Source organism: Plasmodium coatneyi, chromosome 7 (assembly GCF_001680005.1).
Source record: "Plasmodium coatneyi strain Hackeri chromosome 7, complete sequence".
Classification (NCBI taxonomy): Eukaryota; Apicomplexa; class Aconoidasida; order Haemosporida; family Plasmodiidae; genus Plasmodium; species Plasmodium coatneyi.
This window is the reverse complement of record NC_033562.1, coordinates 651,726-673,787: the sequence shown is the minus strand read 5'-3', so window position 1 is coordinate 673,787 and position 22,062 is coordinate 651,726. Positions and strand designations below refer to the sequence as shown.

At 44.5% G+C, this 22,062-nt stretch overlaps 8 protein-coding genes across 8 annotated transcripts; 5 read left to right on the top strand and 3 right to left on the bottom strand.

Annotated features, from left to right (window-relative positions):
• Positions 1-109: 109 nt before the first annotated feature.
• On the bottom strand, positions 110-808 carry PCOAH_00016890 (OTU-like cysteine protease; the record flags this gene model as incomplete). The annotated part of the gene is made up of 1 exon (XM_020058498.1): positions 110-808. One exon carries the CDS (start codon positions 806-808, stop codon positions 110-112), a length of 699 nt encoding a protein of 232 aa, XP_019914242.1.
• A 1,222-nt stretch (positions 809-2,030) lies between these two features.
• Positions 2,031-4,238, top strand: PCOAH_00016880 (Nadph-cytochrome p450 reductase; the record flags this gene model as incomplete). Its single annotated transcript, XM_020058497.1, has 1 exon — positions 2,031-4,238. The coding sequence occupies one exon, from the start codon at positions 2,031-2,033 to the stop codon at positions 4,236-4,238; it is 2,208 nt and encodes a 735-aa protein (XP_019913962.1).
• An 867-nt stretch (positions 4,239-5,105) lies between these two features.
• On the top strand, positions 5,106-7,460 carry PCOAH_00016870 (Uncharacterized protein; the record flags this gene model as incomplete). The annotated part of the gene is made up of 1 exon (XM_020058496.1): positions 5,106-7,460. One exon carries the CDS (start codon positions 5,106-5,108, stop codon positions 7,458-7,460), a length of 2,355 nt encoding a protein of 784 aa, XP_019914024.1.
• Positions 7,461-8,504: 1,044 nt separating this feature from the next.
• Positions 8,505-11,747, top strand: PCOAH_00016860 (Uncharacterized protein; the record flags this gene model as incomplete). Its single annotated transcript, XM_020058495.1, has 1 exon — positions 8,505-11,747. One exon carries the CDS (start codon positions 8,505-8,507, stop codon positions 11,745-11,747), a length of 3,243 nt encoding a protein of 1,080 aa, XP_019914136.1.
• A 2,586-nt stretch (positions 11,748-14,333) lies between these two features.
• Positions 14,334-15,181, top strand: PCOAH_00016850 (Cyclin-dependent kinases regulatory subunit; the record flags this gene model as incomplete). The annotated part of the gene is made up of 2 exons (XM_020058494.1): positions 14,334-14,724; positions 14,904-15,181. The coding sequence occupies 2 exons, from the start codon at positions 14,334-14,336 to the stop codon at positions 15,179-15,181; spliced, it is 669 nt and encodes a 222-aa protein (XP_019914195.1).
• Positions 15,182-16,341: 1,160 nt separating this feature from the next.
• On the top strand, positions 16,342-17,499 carry PCOAH_00016840 (Uncharacterized protein; the record flags this gene model as incomplete). Its single annotated transcript, XM_020058493.1, has 1 exon — positions 16,342-17,499. The coding sequence occupies one exon, from the start codon at positions 16,342-16,344 to the stop codon at positions 17,497-17,499; it is 1,158 nt and encodes a 385-aa protein (XP_019913914.1).
• A 253-nt stretch (positions 17,500-17,752) lies between these two features.
• On the bottom strand, positions 17,753-18,972 carry PCOAH_00016830 (Uncharacterized protein; the record flags this gene model as incomplete). The annotated part of the gene is made up of 4 exons (XM_020058492.1): positions 17,753-18,079; positions 18,227-18,379; positions 18,492-18,647; positions 18,766-18,972. 4 exons carry the CDS (start codon positions 18,970-18,972, stop codon positions 17,753-17,755), a joined length of 843 nt encoding a protein of 280 aa, XP_019913976.1.
• A 1,060-nt stretch (positions 18,973-20,032) lies between these two features.
• PCOAH_00016820 (Thioredoxin reductase 2) lies at positions 20,033-21,922 on the bottom strand (the record flags this gene model as incomplete). The annotated part of the gene is made up of 1 exon (XM_020058491.1): positions 20,033-21,922. One exon carries the CDS (start codon positions 21,920-21,922, stop codon positions 20,033-20,035), a length of 1,890 nt encoding a protein of 629 aa, XP_019914087.1.
• Between the last annotated feature and the right edge of the window lie 140 nt (positions 21,923-22,062).

The window sequence follows — 22,062 nt, the reverse complement described above, 5'->3', positions numbered from 1 at the left end:
AGTAGCACGAAAAAATGCACCCATTTGTGCGCATTTCTGCACGGAAATAAAGATAGGGGGGAGTAACATATGGGCAACAGCGCCGCCGTAGGGTTTCCCCCTTTGGCCATCACGACCGAATGAGCCTAAAGGAGTCGTAGTGCACGGGACTCGTGTAAGCCAGAAACACGCACTTCTTGTACTCCCCCTCGGTTCGATGCTTGGACTCGTATTTCAAATGCCAGTTGTCCTCAGTGGACGTGATAATATAAACAACGCAATCAAAAGCATCTGCCGTGGCTTTTATACATAGCTCGTCCCCCCAGTAGCCATTCTGAGACATTTTTTCTGTGTATTCGTGAAAGGTACCCTCCTCAAAATAAATGGAAAACTCCTCCTTACAATTTAGCATATGCTCCACACACCTTTTCCGCACATACATATGATACTTTTGTTCGTTGAATAAATTACAAGAAATGGATCGAAACAGACAGTTGCCATCCCCTGGAACTTTAATCAGCTCACAGTCAACTGCCAAAAGTCTCTTCTCCAAAATGGTTCGTCCAGATTTGTAATTTGTTTTGTTTATTATGCTGCTTCTTTTTAAAAAGGAAATTCTTCTGTCGAAGGTACTGTATCGTTTCATTTCTTCCGTCCGTTTTAGCTTCTGTATATCCGTCAGCACTTGTTCTAAACTTTTTATGTTCATGCTCATACTCAGCTTTGTTTCCATTTGTTCGTCTCGCTCGAGGCTCTCGGAGACCCTCAGACGGCTCGCCATATATCGGTACCGCAAGTCCCGCAGCTTCCCGCCGCAGCAGAGTTCCATGGTGGGGATGTAATGGCAGGCAAAATGGTAGGAGGAAGTGACAGACGAAGCTGCTGCACAGGCTGTCTGGCCTTATCACCATTCGTCGTTATCGTCACAGTGGTGGCGCGTACAAGCACATGTGATTTGGCGAAAACGCCCATCTACCCACGCGGCACAAACATGCATCCCCTCCCCCCCCCGCTACTAGCACCCCTTTTTTTTTACCACATAAGGAAAAATTGACTCATGTGCCTATTCAACCGGTTGGCGCAATTCACACAGGGGGGGTTATTCCCATTCGGGAAATCAAAATTTATGAACAGGCAAAAAAAAAAAAAAAAAAAAAAAAATATACGTAAGGATAAAAATAAAATATGAAATGACAAAACGGGTACTTGAACAGGAACGCATGATGTAAACTTTCTTGCATGTGCGGAATAGCCCCCAATTGGAAGGAAAAGTCACTCGAGCCGAATTTTCCGCACCATGGCCATTAAGCAGTGTTGAAAGCTGTTAAGCGGCGCCGAAATGGGTCGAGAGGTGCCCCTTTTTTTTTTTTAACTCTGCTTTGCATGCACTATACGAGGGGAGGGAGTTGCTTCTTCCCCGTTTGTGCCACGTTTCTGTGCAACGTATTTGTTTGCTGCTTTCCAGCGCGCCAATTTTGAACTCCATCTCCCGTTGCCTATCCTTCCGAACAACCTTCATTTGACTGCCCCAATTGGAAGTCCTCTTTCAGAAGCGGTTTAAAATTCCCACTCAGCGTGGTCGCGCTGGGCTCGCTTTACATATGCTCGTCGATCCTGCTGCCAGTTAATGTGGTGAAAGTGACGCTGAAGGAGACGCTTCCGATTGGTATGCTTATTTGTGGCTCTGCCCCCCCTTGGCATGCTCCTTGCACCGAACACTCAAGACAGGATTGAAGCCTTTTACGCTGCGGGAGGGGGTGGTAAAGGGCAATCAAAGCCTTTTAAAGGAACACAACAGTGTTATAACCCGTTCTACATGCGCTGCTTCGTAAGGAAAACCACCATGTTAGCCAATCCGCTTAAGAAGGAGGAGTGGTATTGGGGGGTCCGATCAGGAGGGAGAACGTGCCAACCAACGACATACAGATAAAGGGATCGCACTGGAAGGGACACGCGCAGAACCGCTGTCATATAGGTGATAGAGAAATGTTATATGAGTCGCTGCCAGAACGGTTCTCGAAAGTTCCCCATTTCCCCCATTCCGAGGCAGAATGATCCAGCGTCCGAGCAGGCTCCTTTTGCAGGGGTCCATTTTCTGCGCCTGCGCATTGTTCCTCGCCTGGAAGGCCAGACACGCCCCCCTTTTTCGAAAATTGACAAATATCGTAAGAAGATGCCTCCGCTTGAGATGCCAAAGGGACGTGGAGACAAACGAACAAATTAGGAACAACGTGAAGATCTACTTTGGCAGCCAAGGAGGAACGGCAGAACAGTTTTCCAAAGAGCTGAGCGAAAACCTAAGAGACATTTTTAATATAAAAGCAGAGGTAATCGATTTGGAATATTTCAAAAAAGAAGAAATATCAAAATTTGGTGTGCGCATATTTATTGTAGCTACTTATGGAGATGGAGAACCCACAGACAATGCATGTGCCTTTTTTAAGTGGCTGAAAAATCTGAATGACGACAATCAATATTTTAGAAACACCCTATATTCCATCATGGGATTAGGAAGCAAACAATATAAGCACTTTAACAAAGTTGCAAAAAAACTAGCTAACTATCTCACCAAATTTAAGGCAAAACAAATTAGCGAAAATGTGTTTGGGGATGATGATGACAATATATATCAGGACTTTGAAATTTGGAAAAGGGAATTTTTTAAGGAACTTGTCAAAATTCTACATATGAAAGAGGATATTATTCCAGTGCACCTTTTTTCAGAAAATGTGGTTGAATTGGTGGACTGGACAACCCTTCCAGAGATAAATCTGCGCATTCGGTACGCAGACGAAGCGATAACCGAAGCTACATTACCAGAAGGGCTGCAAGTAGCACACCCTGGTGAAAATGAACCAATAATTTTGCCCCACCAAACGACGGACATAACGGGCAAGTTCTACTTTAATCATCACACGGGAAGGGTCCTATCGAATGAGAACCTGTTGAAAAATGTGAACGACACTCCTGATGATGATAAGGTCAATAGGGTAGTTATCGCTGTGGAGAAAGTCTCCTTCAAAGCAGCTGACACGTTTGTTGTGTTGGCCAAAAACCCGAAGGAAATTATATCCTGGTGGTTGAAAAGGTTAGGAATAGACGATACAGACAGGAAAAAGAGATTCACCTTTGTGTCTAGCAACATAACAGAGAATCCCTCCCCAGAATGTCATCAGAACAGTTCGAATGTGAATGCCGTACCAAGCAGTTCTCCTCAGGAAAACACCCCCGTGTGTGTCCCCTTCCCCACGCCATGCACCGTGGAAGACGCACTGGCGTACTACTGCGACTTGACGACCATACCGAGGGTAAACATTTTAAAAAAGTTCAAGTGCTTCATTAAAGATGTGGAGGAACTCAAAATGTTTAATTATATCCTTTCCAATAAGCAGAGAAGTACGTTTTTCAACATTTGCAAAGAGTCAGACATGACATTGATTGAATTTGTCGATATATTCATGCCCAAAGCTGAGTTCGAGTTAACCCCGTTTTTGCAACTAATTCCAAGGAATGTTCCAAAAAGTTACACCATTTCTTCATCCCCCAAGGGAGGGGAAGACACGATCTCTTTAACGGTTAAGAAGAAACAGTACCCTATTCATTCGCTTAGAAAGGCCCTTAAAGCGTTTAAAAGTAATAATATGCTTCCCCCCATAAGTGAGCAGAAGTTACGAGAACTTTGCAACAGACGATGGTTTAAAGGTTCGGCCTCCTTCTACCTAACGGAGGAATTAGCCCCACATGATAGCATAAAATTTAATTTGAAATCTTCCAAATTTTGTTTGCCTCCCCATTTGGAATCGACCAATATTATCATGATCGCCACTGGAACGGGAATTGCCCCCTTCAAAGCGTTCATAACGGAATTTAAGCATTTCGACCAAACGTGTGTGCAAAATGGAGTAGCCAGGAAGGCCAAGCGAATCCTCTTCTTTGGATGCAGAAAGAAAGAAATAGACTTCCTCTACGAAAGGGAAATTGCCGAAGCTGAGGAAGGGAAACATATCGATCAAGTGTTCCTTGCTTTCTCAAGAGATCAACATGAAAAGGTTTATGTGCAGGATTTAATTATGGAAAGGAAGGATCTTGTCTGGAGTTTGATCCAAAAGGGAGCCTACATCTACGTGTGCGGCAATACCAACATGAGCAAAGATGTGAACAAAACGATTAACAGCTTGCCCATGCATTACAAACAAAACAATAAGAAATTTACCAAAGGTTTGAAGAAGGACGGTCGGTATGTGGAAGAAGTGTGGTGAAACAAGCACGACGGGATTTGTGTATCGAGTTTTGCGCACTCTTCGCGAGGAAATGGAATTCCCTTTTTAATGATGGAAAAGTGCCATCCTAATGGGACTAGCAGTGAGTCCTTTTTTTGTTGACCAGTGTCTATTTCGGGTAGCAGAGATGAGTGTTACCTGTTTTTTTTTTTTTTTTTTTTTGTTGTTGTCCATTTTGGCTAGCTAAATCAGGTAAAAAATTTTTTTTTTTCCCTTGTTGCTGGTCCATTTGGCTAACTACGTCAGGTAGAATTGTTCTTTTTTTTTTTTTTTTTTTCTCTAGCCACATTGAACATTTAGCTAGCTAATTCTTTCGCTATTTTATATTATTATTTTTTTTTTTTTACTAGCAACATTGCCTATTTGTCCAGCTCGCTGATATAATGTTTTCCCTTTTTGCACACACCTTAAAGAGCAGTTCTGCACATTTGTCTTTCCCTCCAGAGAATAACCAATTTGAACGTCTCTCCCGGGCGTTGAATTAAAGTTTATTTTGTTCTCCCCAATTTTGGAAGGTATAGGGGAGTAACAGATACATGTGGATGAGTTTATGCTTATCGCCTAACTCTGTCACGTTGAGATTGTTCCTTTGAGAGATCGTAGTGATTCGTTCCGATTTCTTCACACCTTTGAGTGTAGACCTCTTTTTTGCACTAGCGGGTTGATTCCCTTAAAAAATCGCTTCACCTTTTAAATTATATTTTTCCCCCGTTAATGGGTTAACCTTCGCCTTTTCAAACAATTCGAAATGCGTAAAGGGAAATGCACCAATTTCCGCCTTGCTGACGCTACACACATTTGTTTTTGTGCACAACATCCACATAACCGCTTAACCCCCAGTAAAAAATGGCCTTTCAAAGGGGAGCATTCATACTGGCCATATACTCGGCGGTAGTGGCGAACCTGCTTTACGACTTCTTAACCCACAGTGTATGCAGGAAGCATCCGAGGGGGGGACTGTACGTTTGCGCTTCAGGCGTGAAGGAGAGGGGAGTGGGCCCTAACAAAAGGATGTCCAAAAAAAACAGTGACATTCTTCATTTTTTGCAGCAAAAGCAGGTACTACATAGTGGAGGATTAAAAGGAGGAGGGAGAAAAATGCCTCTGGAAGAACGTTCCGCCGATGGGGAAAGCACAAATCGGGTTCGTAGCATCAACTTCCATGAGATGAAAAAGGGTGCTAGCGCCTCCACACCTGGTGTGGACGATTGTGGGAACAATCCTGAAGGTTGCGGCAACAGTAGGGTGAAAAACTTCGTAAATTTAATGAAAGGAATTGGGGAGATCAACTCGGTGAAGAAGGAGGACAACAGGATAGGTGAAGAAAATATCTACAACGATCGACACCATACAGTGGTTGTATATGACGGAGTGGACGAGGAAAAGGATTTATATAATAAATACAAAGAAGAGAGAGAAGATGGTATGTCTACTGTGGTAATACAAGGAACGGAGTACCTAGGGGTGGGTTACGATTTCATTTTTGGAAACCCAATTGGTGATCCCTTCTTGAAGGTAGATCCTGGGTACCGAGATTCTATCATAAAATTGACTTACCCGAAGTCGGATTTAGATTATCCGGACACTTACGTGAATATAAACCCAAATGGGTCATACGTGCGAAATGAAATTTCTTGTAATAGGTCAGAAAATGAAAGCGAAATAAGTACAATGAGTGAGTACACAAAAGAGCTCTCCGTTGATGCATCTGTAAGTGCCTCCTACGGGTTCTTCGGTTCCTTCTCTGCATCTACAGGGTATACGAGTGTTTCTAATACGATATCGAAGAAGAAATTTCGGCTGTTTATGTTGAAAAGTTACTGCTTCAAGTACATGGCGTCTTTGTCCCAATACTCGCAGTGGAAGCTGAGCGATCAGTTCGTAAGGGCGATATCGTTACTACCGTCTTACTTCAATTCGCTTCAGCATGACGATACTTACTGCACCGTGGAAGAGTTCCGAAATAATCGAAAAACGGAAAAGTGCGGGCACAGCGTAGAGTCCTGGATGTACTTTTTTAAAAATTTCGGAACCCATGTTTCGACCCTCATCCATTTGGGGGGGAAAATAACACAGCAAGTGAAAATATCAAAAAATGAATACAAAGCGATGAGTGAAAAGGGGTTATCGGTATCTGTAAGTGCATCAGCTGGGTTTGGCCTATTCAAGGCTAAGGCCTCAACAAGCACTAATTCGAACGAGGCAAGTAATGAAGAGAGCACTAACTCGAGTATAGAAAAAGAAACCGTTATCATAGGGGGGACCACGATATATGACCCGAATGATCCCAAGAATTTTGAAAAATGGGCAAAGAGTATAAAAGACAATCCGATGCCCATAAAGGGGGAGTACGAGCCTTTGTCTAGAATTCTACCGATTAGGTTAACCAAGGTGTACGAGGAAGCACTACAGTTTTACATTTCCGTGAATGTCCCATTAAACCTGGGGCAAATAACAAATGACGAGATGAAGCGGTACAACGTGAAGGACCAACTGAGGAAAGCCACCAAGGTGTTTGCAAGTGGAACTGGTTTGGTAGTCCTTGAGTGTGAAGAGAAAAAAAATTTTATCCTAGGCTTTTCCCTATCCGTGCCTAACGACTTCACCGTGTTGAAAGATTTTTATATGAACACATGTGACGAAGATTCCGACAAATGCTATTCCAAGATGAGCGACAATGCGTATAACTACCTCTTCGCCATGTGCAATGAAGAAATGATTCCTTTCCTTGAGCAGAAGGTAAAGTCAGGCACTGGGTTACTAACCCTCGAATGCTCAGAGAAAAATCAAATCATTTTATTTGGCTTTGGAATAAGTGTGCTAAATTCGAATGACCCTATATCGATTGCTATATACCCGTGCAAGCATGGGAAGCCATCTTGCTCCATGCAAGGGCCAACCGACCAGTCAGCTGTTGGCCTGTGGGTAGTGTGCGGCCACGAGGAGTCCCAAAATTCCAAATTTTCCATGAACGTGCGAAAAATGGTGAAGGAAAACGTGTCCGGGAAGAAGAAGAAACACATAGATATATGCCCGCAACAGGTTTTATTCAACCTCATTTTTGAATTTACACGGACGCCCCTGAACAAGCGCAACGGCAAATGCTTCACCGTGAATGGCGTATGCCCCAAGAACTTTCATGTCTGCTCGGATAAGAAGCACATGAAGGGGTTTAACTACTACTCGGTGTCGGTTTATTAGACGTTCCGTGGGGGATCTGCTCATGGACTTTTTCCATGACGTTTTGTTCTATCCATCTATGAGTCGTGGTGGTTTATACTAATGTGGGCACCCCTCTGTGCGTCGTTCTACGTGGCGTTGCAAAGGTGGTGTTCCTCATTCATTCTGTCCGAGTGTGCCTTTATTTTTTCCCTCTTTTTTTTTTTTTTGCAAACATTTGGAAAAAATGACGCCAAAATGGGGGAGGCAAAAACATGCTAAAGCAGGGCGAATTGTTCGATCGGAATTGCATGTCCCCTTCGTCCATGTTTTAAAAATAAAAACATTATAGCCCTTGGAATGATGGAATATTATAACAATGGGAAGGAACGCGCAATTAAATTAAACATGCGAATTAATGATGGTCAGATAAAGTGGTACTTGCATTATCGTATGTCCTATACGTCTTCTCATCTTTTGCTTGGCAGTTTTATTTTCGCAAGTAGGGCGAAAAAAAACTATATATTTTTTTTTTTTTTCCCTATTGTGATTGCTTTTTTTCCATTGAAAAGGTACCGCGAAAAAAATTATTAAAGGGGCTGAGGGCGGCTGGGCCAGGAAAGCGGTTCCCGCGAAGCATCGAATTTTTTCCCGTTGTCGCCGTTTCGATAAATTGGCGCCTTCGCCAACAGGCACTGGGGGGCTGCTCGCCTGACAATGGAAAGCTGAGCAGCCGGCATGTAGGGGCAAAGCTCTATGCCAAAAAAAAATACAAAAAATATACAAAATAAATGCAGAAAAAAATGCAAAAAAAAAAATATATAAAAAAATACGTAATTATAAATGCGAAACTTGCAACAACTAATGAGAAGAAGCATTTTTGCCGCAAGGCCGATGTAGGTATATAAGTACCCCTTAAGAACGTTCAACCTGATATGGAATAAATTCCAAACAGAAGGAAAAGATACCCGAAGCGACCATACGAGGGGAACAGAAGGAGCCAAGCAGAAAAGCGCGCGGACGAATCATCCACTTCTCCATAAAACCACAAATGATGTTTTCCCCAAAGTAGGCAATTTCGCCAGCATGGATCTCCATGACAAGCGAAACGGAGAGAAGCATCAACTTAGTAGTAATGTGGCTGTGGAAAAGGATGGCAACGAAATGGTAGGCAGAAAGGGCAATACAAATAAAAGGATTTATATGAAGTACCATCCGGGGGGATATTACAAAGAAGAGGAAAAAGAAAATGAAGGAATTCCATACAAACGGAACAGAAGACCGAGCAGAACTCCTCCAAGTATTGACGGTCATGGAGTGGACAACAGGGAGGCATATCATCTAGCGAAAAGGAAGAAAAAGGAAAAAATGGTTAATGAATTATCTGCCCCTGTGTTATCCCCCAGTGGTGGAGGGAACAACCCAGTCAGGGATGGTTATGGCCAAGACAGCTACGATGGGGATGATCGCCAAAGGGAAGGAAACAAATGGAAAAACAACAGAGGGGATCATCACCACATGAGTGAGAGAAAAACGTATAATATTCGTAAGATGGGATTCTATCCCGCCCATAGAGATACCTCCCCTGGGGAAAAAAGAAACCTTCGCAGTAACAGTATTCCCAGCAGCGTAAGTCTTAAAAAGGGAAGTGCCGCACAGGAGGATGAATCCACGGCAGATGAACATACCCCAAAAAATAGGGGTAGCAAAATTTATAAGTTAAAAAGTAAGGGAGGAAGTTCCTCCTTTATGTGCCATCCTGATGGAAGGCGGAGGAGGGTGTCACCCACGAGGAGAAAAAGCTTCTCTCATTCGAGCGTGGAAACATCGGAAAGTTTTCGCGGTGGGAAGTATGCCAAGGAGACCACTCATGGGAATGATGGAAGTGATAAACGTGGCAAACACGACAGGCGCAGAAGAAGTTACGACGCCGATTCGCCATATGAGGAGGAGTATCCGATGCGGGAAGCCAAACGGGGGGAACACAGTCCGCATCGTTATTTCGTTGAGGGAAGACCGCATGGAGCACACCTGTCCGGTGAGTCAATACACAGGGAGGATGAAACCTCAAGCGAGTATAGACGGGAATCAACGTTCAACAAAACTGAAAGGAATAAAATCCACAAAAGGGGGAAACAATCCAGTCGAAGCAGGAGCGCCGAGGGGCACTACTACAGTAGGAGGAAAAGAAATTACTCCCCGCCTGCTGAGGAGGATCCACCAAACGCATATAGGAAGAAATGGCAGAGAGGGAATTACTATCATGGGGATGGAGACTATGAGAAGGAACTGCCCCCGAAACGGAATCATCGTGAGGGTCCATCTCGTGGTGGAAGTGAAAAACTCAGTAACGATAGGGAAGATCCCAATTTAAAAAGAAGAAAAAAAGAGTATCCCCAAAATAGGGAGTGGAGAGAAAAGCCCTTAAACTATCACAGGGATGAAGAAAACGAATCTGCCACTAGGGGGGAGGAACAAAAAGAGTATTATGATAATCATGGCCGAAGGGAGGGACAACGAAGTGGAAAGTACGACCGGCACTCGAACGACTACTCAAGTAGAAAACGGGATCGTAGCGAAATGGACGATGGGGCTGGCATATATGACCAACGTAGGTACTACTATCCACATGGGGAAGAGTCCCATCCAAGGGGAGGGAACCACATGAATAGATTGAACAAATGGAAGGGGGATACCGATGATGAAGAACAGAGGGAGGAATTCAAGCAACACTCCGATCAGCGTCTCCACCATCAGTTTGAAAGGAACTCTCATGGAGACAGACAAAATGATAGGAACCCCCGTAGAAATCGAAGCTACGACAGAAGTTGTGACATTGGCAGTGACATTTCCATGAACGAATTAAACAATGAAAGAATGAAAAAAAAAAAAATTATTGAGTTTGTTCAAGTCGATGGTAATGTAGAGATAGAGTTATCGTCTGATGCTGATTTTACCAACTGGGTGAGTGACGATGGTGACGTCTCAGCGGAAGCGGGAGTAGAGACAGATGCGGCCGGCGTGGCGGGAGGAGACCATCGGAAAGGAAGTCCCGTTCGTATCAAATTTAGGAATTCCCACCTGCGTAAGTTTGTTTTGTGTAGGGGCCAGCTTCGTATGGGGACGTTACCTCCCCCGGGTGAGTGGAGCCATTCCTTCACGCAGAAAAGGAGCGTTAGTGTTTGCTCCTCGGATGGGAACACGTATAGTTATAATAAGTATGCACCCTCCACTCGAAATGCTAACTACAAGCAGAGTGAATACAGGCAGGAAAAACATTCCCCCATTTCTTCTGTGGGCAATAAATATTATGATGTTCATCCATCAAAAAGAAGAGGTTCACACAGTGATCGGTCAGAATCTCCTGACTCCTTCAGGCGAAATGGCTACATGAGTGGTAAAAATTCTGTTACCAAATATGACTCCAAGTTTGAGAGGCGCAAACATATTCCCAGTGTCGACGGAGAAGCGAATAGGCGTCGTTCTAGTTCGGCTTCTGCAGTGCATGACGCATCTGTGGAATGTGAGAATGACCGTGAGGGGAAGTTCCCGGGGGGGTCCAGAAGGGGTAAAGATAGGAACAAATACAGAGGGAGTCATCATGTGGACGACAATGAAAGGTTCCGTGGTGGCAGGCGTGGTAGAAGCCGTGGAAGCAGTCACGGAAGCAGAAGGTTTAGCACGTCCAGAGATGCCACTCACAACACACGTGGTGACAGTCACATGCGGGGAAGGAATACCCCTCCCAAGATTAGCGATAACAGGGGATATAACCAAATGGAGAGACAAAAGGATAAGGCCCATTCGCACGCAGAGAATTATGAGAGACGCCCTCCTCAACATGGTGTATATGCACAAAGTGGTGTAAAGGTAGAGAGGGAAGGAAACCATCGTGCGAATGGAAAGAACTATGGTAACGATACCAGCATCAGAGAAAAAGGAGAAGGTAATCGAAGGGGTGCCCAATTGACAGTGACAACAACCCCCACTTGGGTGAATATACCCGAATTGGGGACCATACCAAATTACATAAATGAGATAATAAAAAATATGAACAGCTCATATGAAATAAATGAACCTATCGATATGCTAAACTTGAAGGCAGGTAAATCCTTTCGTGCTCCTAAGTTACTCCATGTAGTTAAACAGATGACGAGCACAAAAAGTTTTTTGAATTTTCTGGAGAGGAGAAAAGAAGCCCAAAAGAAATGGAAAATGGTCGCCCGAAATATTGTGCATGAGGAGTTTAAAATTTTAAGCGACTCAATAAGTAGCGATGTGATTGACGCGAAAATAAAGTACCTTACCAGTTCGCTGAGATCTCTGTAGAGAGCTTCCACAGGGGGCTTTTCCCATATCTGTTTGTGCTACTTCACCTTGTTCTATGTTTTTTTTTTTTTTTTTTGTTTTGTTTTGTCATGTATTGTCCGGTCCTGTCTCCTTTGTTTTGTGTCGCGGTTGCATAGGTTGTGGCGCCACGGTGTACTGGGTATGTCTATATATGCCCACGTGAATTGCGCAACACACTATGCTGATCATTTTTTTTTTTTGTTTTTCTTAACCGGAGAGTAAATCCATTTTGGACAACATGGACGATAGGAAAAAAAAAAAAATGGCACTGAGGTGTATGCCCCTCAGTGTTCTTTCCAATCCTTTCCTCCTTTTTTTTTGAGGGGCATATCCCACGGGGGAGTATGCCAATATTTTCAGTGCCAACGATTCAACGGGATAAATTATCAAGACAATCGAATTTTTGTGAAATTTCCATTTCCTCAGGTGACTCTTTCTACAGTGTGGTGCAGTGTGCGCCCTGAGGGGAGGTGGTCCAAAGGTTCGTTTACCTTATGTTCATGCGAGTCGGTTTGTCGTTATGTGTATTGCATTTGCTGTATCTGCCATGGGGCACCTTCCTAATGAAAAGCTCCCAAATGATGGGCAAAACAGTTATAATTGAGCAAACCCCTTTTGCACTAGCGAGGAGTTTTGACTCATCTCCTATTGGCTACCCAACTTTTTTGCGTTGCCACTCGCTCACATATATGTTTAGTGACCCCCCTCGCAGAAATGAATTGCATTTCCGTGTGGCTCTCATTGTACAGGGAAAAGAAAAGGTTTCCAAAATGTTGAACAAACGTGACAGAATGACTAGCTAAATTATTTCACCAATATGTTTTTTTTTTTTTTTTTTTTCAATGATGACGCATTTCCAATTTTGATGAAGGAAGAACAAATGATAAGCAAAATGAGAGAGGGGGAAACTCCGTTCTGCTTTCCCGTCGAGGTGCGCACAATTTTAAAAAAATCGCGAAGGAATGTCATTTCAATTTGACTTACATGTTGTGCACAAGCTTGAGGAGGCGAGTTTGTTTCCCAAAGGGGGGGGGGGGTTAATTTCTCCTCGAGGAGGAGCGTTGCCCAGGTGAACGGTGAGGCACACAGATAACCTTGTGCAACACACCACACATCAGAGCGTTGTCACACGGAGGAGGATTTTTTTTTTTTTTTTTTTTTTTCGTTAAGTATTCCCTCCTGTAATGTTAATGCACTTTTGCTACGCGCTGAGCTTTGCACTGTTACGTTTTGCTTGATTTGTTCTTTTCCCCGAGCTTGTATTTGTCCTAAGTGCGTATTTTTTTTTTTTCCCCTAGAGGAAACAATGGCCTAATCGCCTTCCGATTTGTTCTTAAGTGTGCGCCAATTTTGATAACCCGGCGTGTTTATGTGTGTTCCCAGGCTTTGCTCCCTTTTCGCCAATGAATAATTGTAAAGCCGAGTGACTGTGCCACTTGTTGGCCCCATTCGCACTGTTTGCCCAGGAACAAGCGAGTGAGAGGGAACCTCGCTCGCGCGCTTTTTAGTTGCTTCCCATTTGGTTACCCTCCGTTTTCCGATTTGTTTGCCGCTTTATGTTCCGCTTTGTTTGGCCCCCCTGGTCAGCTAAACCATTCGAGCTGTGATAAATTAAAAAAACAAGAACAGCGAATTCATTTGTGTGAACCTATTTGTGGGGGGCATGAACCTTATTTGTTGTGCCAAATCTGTTTTGTGTAAGAAAAGCTTCAGTTTGAGCGGCGCTTCGATTGATTATCGTCGTTGAGTTTGCTTTGTCCGAGCATTTAGTTGGGCCCTGGTTAGCGTCCGCCGAGAGGGTGTGCACCCATTGGCCGAACCGTGCGTCGTGAAGTGTGTATTACTAAGGGTGTGCCTCCCACCCTGCGTAATCATTTGCACACACGTCCAGACAAACGGATGGACGGGAATTAACCCCTTCCTAGGTAGCCACTTTACGAATTACGAATGTTTTTGTTTCGTTGAAATTATTTGAAAGGTGCCCGTGCACCATAGTGAGGAAGCACATATTTGTACAGGCGCGCCAATACCTCGCAGTCTCCTTTTTTTTTGTGTCACATTTTAGTTTGTAATTTTTTTGTTACTACGTTGAGCTGGACCTAGTGTCCGGTTTGAAGGAAAACCGCCCTGTGCGGTGGAGCAAGCACTTGTTTAGCAGTGAACGTTTGCCGAGTTTGTCCAATTTTCTTAGTTCTCCTAGACAGCCCAGTAGCGAACATCCATCATTAGCCACAAAAAAGACACGGTCTTCGCGCTTTTAATGAAAAAAAATTTTGTCCGTACATATGCACGTTTTTTGTTTTTTTGTTTTTTTTTTTGTATTTTTCTCATGCCTAATGTGTCAGCCTTTTCTAGAATTTTCGCTTCCATAGAGAGAGAGAAGCATCTAGGTGAAAAGAAGAGGAGTAGTTAAATCGCCGGAAAGAAAAAATTTTTTTTTCTTTTTTTTTTTCGTAAAGAGGCCTTCGTGCCATTCTTCGTAGCCATTTGTTTCCCTTCATAAGATGGGACGTAGGAAAAACGTAAAACTGGTGAGAAGAAGTCGAATACAAATAAGGCAAGAATATGACTAGGTCAGGCGGGACGCCTCTAAATCGGCCAAGCAGAGAAAAAAGCAACGAGAAGAACGGCTCGAAGAGGGTGAGCAAAGGGAAGCGCAAGAGCAACGGTGTGAGGAGCAGAATAAGTAGCAGCATAAACAGCCGCGTTAACGCTAACGCGAGCGCCACGGACGACCACAGCCCCACCAACGTAGGTACAGACAACCCCACGAGCAGTAGTCCCAAGAGCGTCACAAACGGCAACGCACACGATGACTATTACGCCATCTTGGAAGAACTAGCAAAATCAGAAACGCCCAAATTTAGGTCCGTCAAGGATAGCATGGATGAAAATCTCAACCTTGAATTTTTGAGATCCTCCAGTGAAAATTACACCTACAAGATTACCTCCAGAGGTAGACCCTACGAATGCATCACTTTTTGTGGCGTGTTTGATTAGGGTGCGTTTGGGCGGAAGACACCTCGTTTGTTTATCTCCCCCCCCACCCACGCACATACACATAGACACTGCTCCCATATGATAAATTGTCCCTCACTTTTTTTTTTTTTTTTTTTTTTTTTTGCACCTTTGTAGGCCCCGTGTGCTACTCAGCCCTCTACCGTGACGACAAGTACGTCTACCGTCACATAATCCTGAGCGACAACGTCAGACAATATGCAGAGAGCAAAGTGCGAAAAACAAATGCCTTCCTAACCGAGCACTGCATCGTAAATGAGTTACAAATAGATATAGGAAAGGGGTGGAAGCATTTCATGATTTACGATGGTAAAATTCGAGAGCTGATTTTGCGAAAAGTCCTGACCGCGGAGGATAAGTTACGGATGGCCGTCCAGGCGCAGAAGTATAATTAGGCCCCCTACCCTCCTTTTGTCTTTACGCACCACGTTGGTCATGCGTCGATCTGGCCACCTTCATCAATTCATTATTTGGCTAGCTGTCCCATTCGTTATGCCATTCACCCGTTGCGTGCAACTCTTCTTTAAAATTTCCCCCAATGCCCCTCCTGTTTGCTTCATCATGTTTTCCCATGTTTATGTAATTTGACGTCATCAAAAGTGATCCAATTCACTTTTTTTTTTTTTTTTTTTTTTGTCAACCTTTTAAGGGGCCTTTAATATATGTGATAAACTGCATGCAGACGGACATACGAATGGAGCGTAAAATGTTTTCCCATTTTTGACGAAGGCAGGTAGGGAGTTGCCCTTCTCCACTAACACATAATTTAGATAATTTGGGGAAAACGTAAAAAGGCTTCAAACTCGATTCGCGTGGTGTATTATATTATTTTTTTTTTTCCAAAGTGGCCTAAACAGAAAAGAGTAGACAATCTACTACTTGTGTTGTTGCACTTATGTGTAGCTCACCCTCTCCAATAGGGGTTGTATCGTTTGGGCTTATTACCTAGCCGTTGGGACGGGCAGTTCATCTTTTTGCTCATTGGTAGAAGGGGATCTCTATAAATGGTAGCAAAAGGAAGGCGGATATACCCTTCCTGCGCAAATGGCCAGTGTGTAGTTGCGCCCCCCGCTGGGCACATGCAAACCGATGAGCGTGTAGTATTGTTTCGTTTTGTCCTGTATTTTTTTTTGGCGAAAGGTGATGAAGGGACTGCTCCGATAAACTGCACAATTCATATATTAGCAACGTCGACCCGGGGGGTGCACAATAGTGCCATTTAAAAAGAAAAAAAAGAATCGACATTTTTTGACCTGATCGGGGGTATTGCGGAGCTGAGCCAAGCATAAAAAAGAATCCCACGTGGAAAGAACAAAACGTGGTGGGATGATACGTTTTCAAAAGGCCCCATAGCAGAGACAGTCAATTTGTTGGCTGATCAGTTATATATATTTCCTTTGTGTTGTACCCCCCCCTTCCTCTGAGGAGCGCCCTTTTTGACGCTTTTTTTTTTTTTTTTTTTTTTTCTGTGAACAGATATGTGGGTGCCCCAATAATGAGTGAACCACGGGTGATGCATCGTGTGAGTGATTAGCAGAGTTGCTGCACCACCAGAATGAGTCGCCTCTCCCGCATCTGCGCATTTAATGCGGTTAGAACGGTTAGTGAGTTGTTCCGTTCGGTGGCTTCGCACGGTGAAAGGAAAAACGTGTTGTACCTTTTAAACCTGAGCAAATTGCATGTGTACGAGCAGCTGCTCTTGGAGGAGTGCCTCTATCGAATGAGTAGTCCCCTCAGCCAAGGAAAAAACAACGTCGGCTTTGTCCTCATCAATGATACCTATTCCAATGGGAAGGAGAAACATGTAGCAGATGGATTCACCCCATCGGATAACAAGTGCGTCATTTTCGGCATAAGTGGGAAAGTATCCAATTTTATAAAAGACGTTAATTACATTGGTAAAAATAAAATTGCACTGATTAGGAGATACACAGGAGGGGGCACAGTGTATATTAGGAACAACTGTCTTCTGTTCAGCTTAATCCTCCCACTAAAATTTGCACAGGAAAGACAATTGTATCCTTCCAACGTGACCGAATGGGTCTTCAACTCGTTTTACCATCCCGTTTTTAACTCTCCATGTGGGGAGGAGGAAAAGGAGGTAGAAAAGGAAGAAGAAAAAAAAAATTCCAACAGATTTTACCACCACGAAAATGACTATGTATATCACTGTTATGACCATGTGAAGGATCAGATGACGATGAGAAAAGTTGGAGGGAATGCACAGGCCTTTTCAAAAAATTATTTTGTCCACCATACGTCCTTTCTTTGGTCATGCGATTATGACGAAATGGAGAGGGTAATTGTTAACCCGTCAAAGCAACCCCAATACAGAAATAAAAGAAGTCACAGAGACTTTTTAACCTCCCTGGAGGAATGCCTACCTGGTGGTGGAAACACCCCAATGGGGTTTATCGACAAATTCGTCTCAAACATAAGACGGTTAATTAATCAACGGAATGACAAAAATAGTGGCTCCTTTTGGCAGTTTAATCAGATCGACTTGGGTATCCATGGGGAGTCGCCAATGGCACCAGGTGACCATATTTTTGATCAAGTACACACAGCGGATGTAAACATTTGGAAGAAGCTTTTCCGTTCCTTTTGCAGCAGCGAGGAGACGAAGAATCTTCGCTCGACGCGTCTGTTGGACCCCCTCGGGGAGGTCATATCCGACGATGCCTTTTGCGGGTCTTCCTTCATTTTGCGGTGATCGGATCGGGGACGTCCACCCAAGGGGGCAACGTCCTCATCGAGGGATCGCATTCCCAGTGCAGTAAAATGGACAAATTGTTTTCCCTGCCAAGCGAAGTATAAATCGAGACACAGTGTTCATCCGTTTGTGTTGATCCTATTAAAGTAGGCACCTCCGCCAGGGCTGACACGCACACATGCACATACATACATACATATATACGTACATGTACATACATACGTACACGTGTAATGGGATAGGAGGAACCCGTCTAGGGCTTCCACCGGATGTTGGCCAAATTTCCGTGCAGGTGTTTTTGCAAGCTCAGAGGATTGGCCCACTCAGAATTCAAGTAGGAGTCATCGTCGTCCTGCTCAAATTCATCTTCTTCTTTTTTTTTCTTGTGATAGTAAGCCAACATTGCTTTGTAAGTTGCTTCGTCAACTTTTCTTTCCCTTTCGGGGGGTCCCATTTTTGTTGGATGCAGCTTTACGATGATTTTCGTTTTTTCATTCTTCCCTATATAACTCCGTAGGGGGAAATCCCCGCGTAGTTCTTTGCCTGCCCACCAGAGGGACGTTTCGTTGGTGGTGAATTCCTGCGGGGAAATGGATTTGGAGGAGGGGTGTCCACCTTAGTTTGGTTTAGGCACCCCAATGGAGGGACGATCTCCCCTTCACGCGATACGCACTTTACATTTTCGTGGCCGATACATGGCCGGTGTGTGGCCCCCTCCCATTTTTACATCGTTGAAGGCGTTTTCATTTTCCAGGAGCAGTCTCGTCGGGTCGTAGGGGGGTAGACCCTCCATCGAGGGGTAACAAGCATTCAAGGCTTCCATAATCCATTTTAGCAATTCATTCAGTTTGTCCTGCGTTATGGCGATGTTCTTGTCCTTCTGCGGAGTGGTCAAGTGGTCAAGCGGTGAGGAAGCAAGACGGTGGTGAGTTGGATCGGTTATCAGATCAGTTTGCCATGTATGTCCGTATGCACACTTCCCCCTGGCGTACCTGATCCACGGCTAGTGCCTTCTTCACCTGGTTGACGACATCCCTCAGTTTAAGTTCCCCCTCACGAGGTGGTGGAATTCCCGTCCTGAAGTTATTCTCATCAGGGTTTGTCACTTCCTTCGGGTTGTACATGTTAGGGTTGGACAGTCGCAGTTCCTTTGCAAAAAAAAAAAAAGGGGAGGGGAAGGGAGTGTATACAGGAAGGGGAAGTTAGTTGGGGGGGGGCGCCTTTTTCTCACTCATTCATTCACTCCTTCCATCCCGCTCAACTCACCTCGTCGGTAATTCCCCGAATGGCCTCCGGTCGTAGGGGACCATGGTTGGCCAACTGGATGGACGCGTCAAGCAGCCTGAGGATTTTGCATCTGAGATTGTGAAGCTTCACCAAGTCCTCCTTCAAGTGGACTACCAAAACATCCACGGTCGTTTCGAACAGGAATTGGTGTTTCTCCTCCTCCGTTTTGGTGTGTATCAGGACCATGGCGTTTAGGGGGGAGTTAACAAGTTGAGACAAAGATACGACACGGACGAGGGAAATTTAAAGTTAAAAGAAGGAGATGTTACTTCCAAATAAAACGCGTCCCACTACACAACGGGGGGAGTTGAACTGAAAAAGCGGAGACCTACGCACAGGAAAAAACGTAAAGGGATATACCAACAGTGTGGGAAAACACCACTCCTACAATGAATAGCAATTTTAAGCAAATTTATACAGACGGGGTGGGATCACTTTTAGGCAGATATTCCTCTACGTTTTTATCTTTTTAAGAACTTAAATGAAGGACGTTATTTTTTTCGCGTGATGGGATTAATACCTCCTCCACCTGCTAACCCCCTGGCTAGCGATCCCACGGGAGTTCCTTTAAAATCTGTCGGCCTGACTGAGATATTCGCACATTGGCTAGACGCTTCAGCACGTTGTTCAGTTTGCCTCAACAGACAGTTCCATTTTTTTTGTTTAGTGTCAAAAATGATGAAAAAGGGAAACCATGTGTGCAATTTTTTGTAGACCGCGGAGAATGCACACAGGGGGTGGCGGTGGGCTCGGCAAGCACATGCTGTGCTTTGCCATCCACGTGAACGTGGAAAAGGAAGAATAAACCCACGGAGTGGTCGCACTAATCACGTGATGTGGCCCTTTGTTGAAGCGGCCTGAGGGATTCGTCAAACAATACCAAGGAACTGCGCCAAAGGTTTTTCTTTTTTCCCGCACTGGGCCAATCTATTAGCTTCTCACCCCGTGGTCAACGGGAAATAATTCAAAAAATGTGGTGACACAACAAAGTGGAGTTGTCTTTCAAAAAGGAGGGAGCGCCATTGGGAAGGTGGGACTTCCTCGACTCCTCCAATGTGGTTACCACACCCTTCGCATGATTACCGCGTCTGTACAAAAATACCCATTTAAAGCGTTTCCGGGGTGTCAAAGGGTTGTTTAAATGGAAAATTTCCCATACGTGGGAAAAAAAAAAAAAAAAAAAAAAAAAAAAATTAAAGAAGGGGTTATCTTGGCCACCTCTTCAAAAGCACTTCTCTTCCATAGTTTAGCCGCACTTGCCCCCGCCGCAGCCCCCCTTGGCGGCAAAGGACAAGCCAGACGACCGCGTGATGGTGAGGTTCATGAACGACTCAGCATCAGTCGGGTGAATGCCAACACATTTATCAAAATCGCTCTTCTTAGCCTTCAGTCTCAATGCGAGAGCCATACCCTGTGTAATTTCTCCTGCATTAGGACCCACATAGTGAAAGCCAACCACCCGATTGTCCTCATTTTTTAAACAAACGAGTTTGGACAAGCAGGTGCTACTCACATCTGTGTCGTACTGATCCTTCTGAGCTCGAACATGTTTCTCCCTATGTACTGCAGATATTTCTAAGTTGTTAAACTCTTGGAGGAACACCTCTACATTGGATGCGCCAAACAATTCGTATGCTTTTTCTTCTGAGTAACCACAGGCTCCATATTCAATGGGTGTATAAATGGACGTTGGTATGAATGTGTAATCCATGATTTCTTGTGACTTGTTAAATAACCTCCTGGCTAGGATCTCACCCGCCTTAATAGCTACAGGCGCTAACTCAGGAACATCTGCAGCCACGTCCCCCACGGCAAAAATGTTTGGAATATTAGTACAGCTAACATCGTTGGTAATAATTTTTTTCACATTTTTATTAACTTGGATTTTGAGCTGGTCCAGATTCAGCATGTCGATGTCTCCTTTCCTTCCCGTTGCGTAGAGAACGGTGTCGAACAGTTCACTCGTTCCATCGCTGAACAGAACAGATATTTTTTCTTCCTCCACTTTGGATAACTTCTTCGGAAGAACTCCTTGTTTGAAGAGAACCCCCTGCTCCTCCATGTAAGTCTTTACCTTGAGTGCACACTGAGAATCGAACCCACGCAATACGATGGACCTCACCGCAACAGTGACGTCATATCCTAACGAGTTCAGGAACCCTGCACACTCCAAAGCAACGTAAGATGCTCCAACGACTAGCGTCTTTCCTGGATCCTTTTTCATAGAAAAAATATCATCTGACGTTATGCTAAGTTCTTTTGCACCTTCCACGTCTTCGGGGATATGGGGTCTACATCCAGTAGCGATGAGAATATACTTTGCCGTGATGGACTCTTCCTTGGATGGGTCTCCCTTCAGGTAATACGACACGGTGTGTTCATCCTTCAGGGTTGCTAATCCGTTGATATACTTCACCTTAGATGACCTCAGTCCTGTCGTGTAGCTAAAATTTAGAGAACGTATGTGCGATTGAACCGTGCTAACTAGCTTCCCCCAACTGTGACTTAAATTGTTATAAGACCAACCGTATGGAGTAGAGTCCATCTTGAAAAGGCTACCCATATTTCCTGCGTAGTGCATCAACTTTTTTGGCACACAGCCTACATTCACACACGTCCCTCCTATTCCCCACTTGGTTCCTTTACTACTTGGCTTAACGTAATCGAACAGGAGTACCTTCGCTCCGTGTGCCGCTGCTTCCTTCGCGGACGCCATTCCACCGGGGCCTCCCCCGATGACCACATAGTCGTAGTCATAATTGTAGTCCCCCTCGGATTTACATTCGTAGTTGTTACTTCCCTTTGAGTGTGCTCCTCCCTTCTCCAATGAGTCCTTCCCTTCCGCCTGCACATGTCCGTAATTTTTTTTCTCGCTGTTTGCGCTATTCATCGTTTGTTTGTGAAACACTTGGGCGAAATTCCTCCTCTGGGGAAACTTAATACGCCAACTTTTGTATATTACTGGATGGCTAAATTGTGCAATTACCCTCCGGGGGGTGATACTTTCTCGGGGGAGGATACTTTCCCTGGGGAGTCCACTGCTATGCAGAAAAAGTCGCACCTTCTTCACGAAGTGATGCTGTGATGCTTCCAGCTTGATGGACGATATGGCCAGGCTGGTAAGCGCTTTGTTCATGCTGCTCTGTGTTCTGGGGGCGGCTTGGTGGAGCGAGCGCACTTAATTGGGAGATTACCGTGTAGGTACTCCACAGGGGGAGATACTACAGGGGCGATAAAATTCTCCACACCGGCGATGCCTAACCGCATCACACCTAG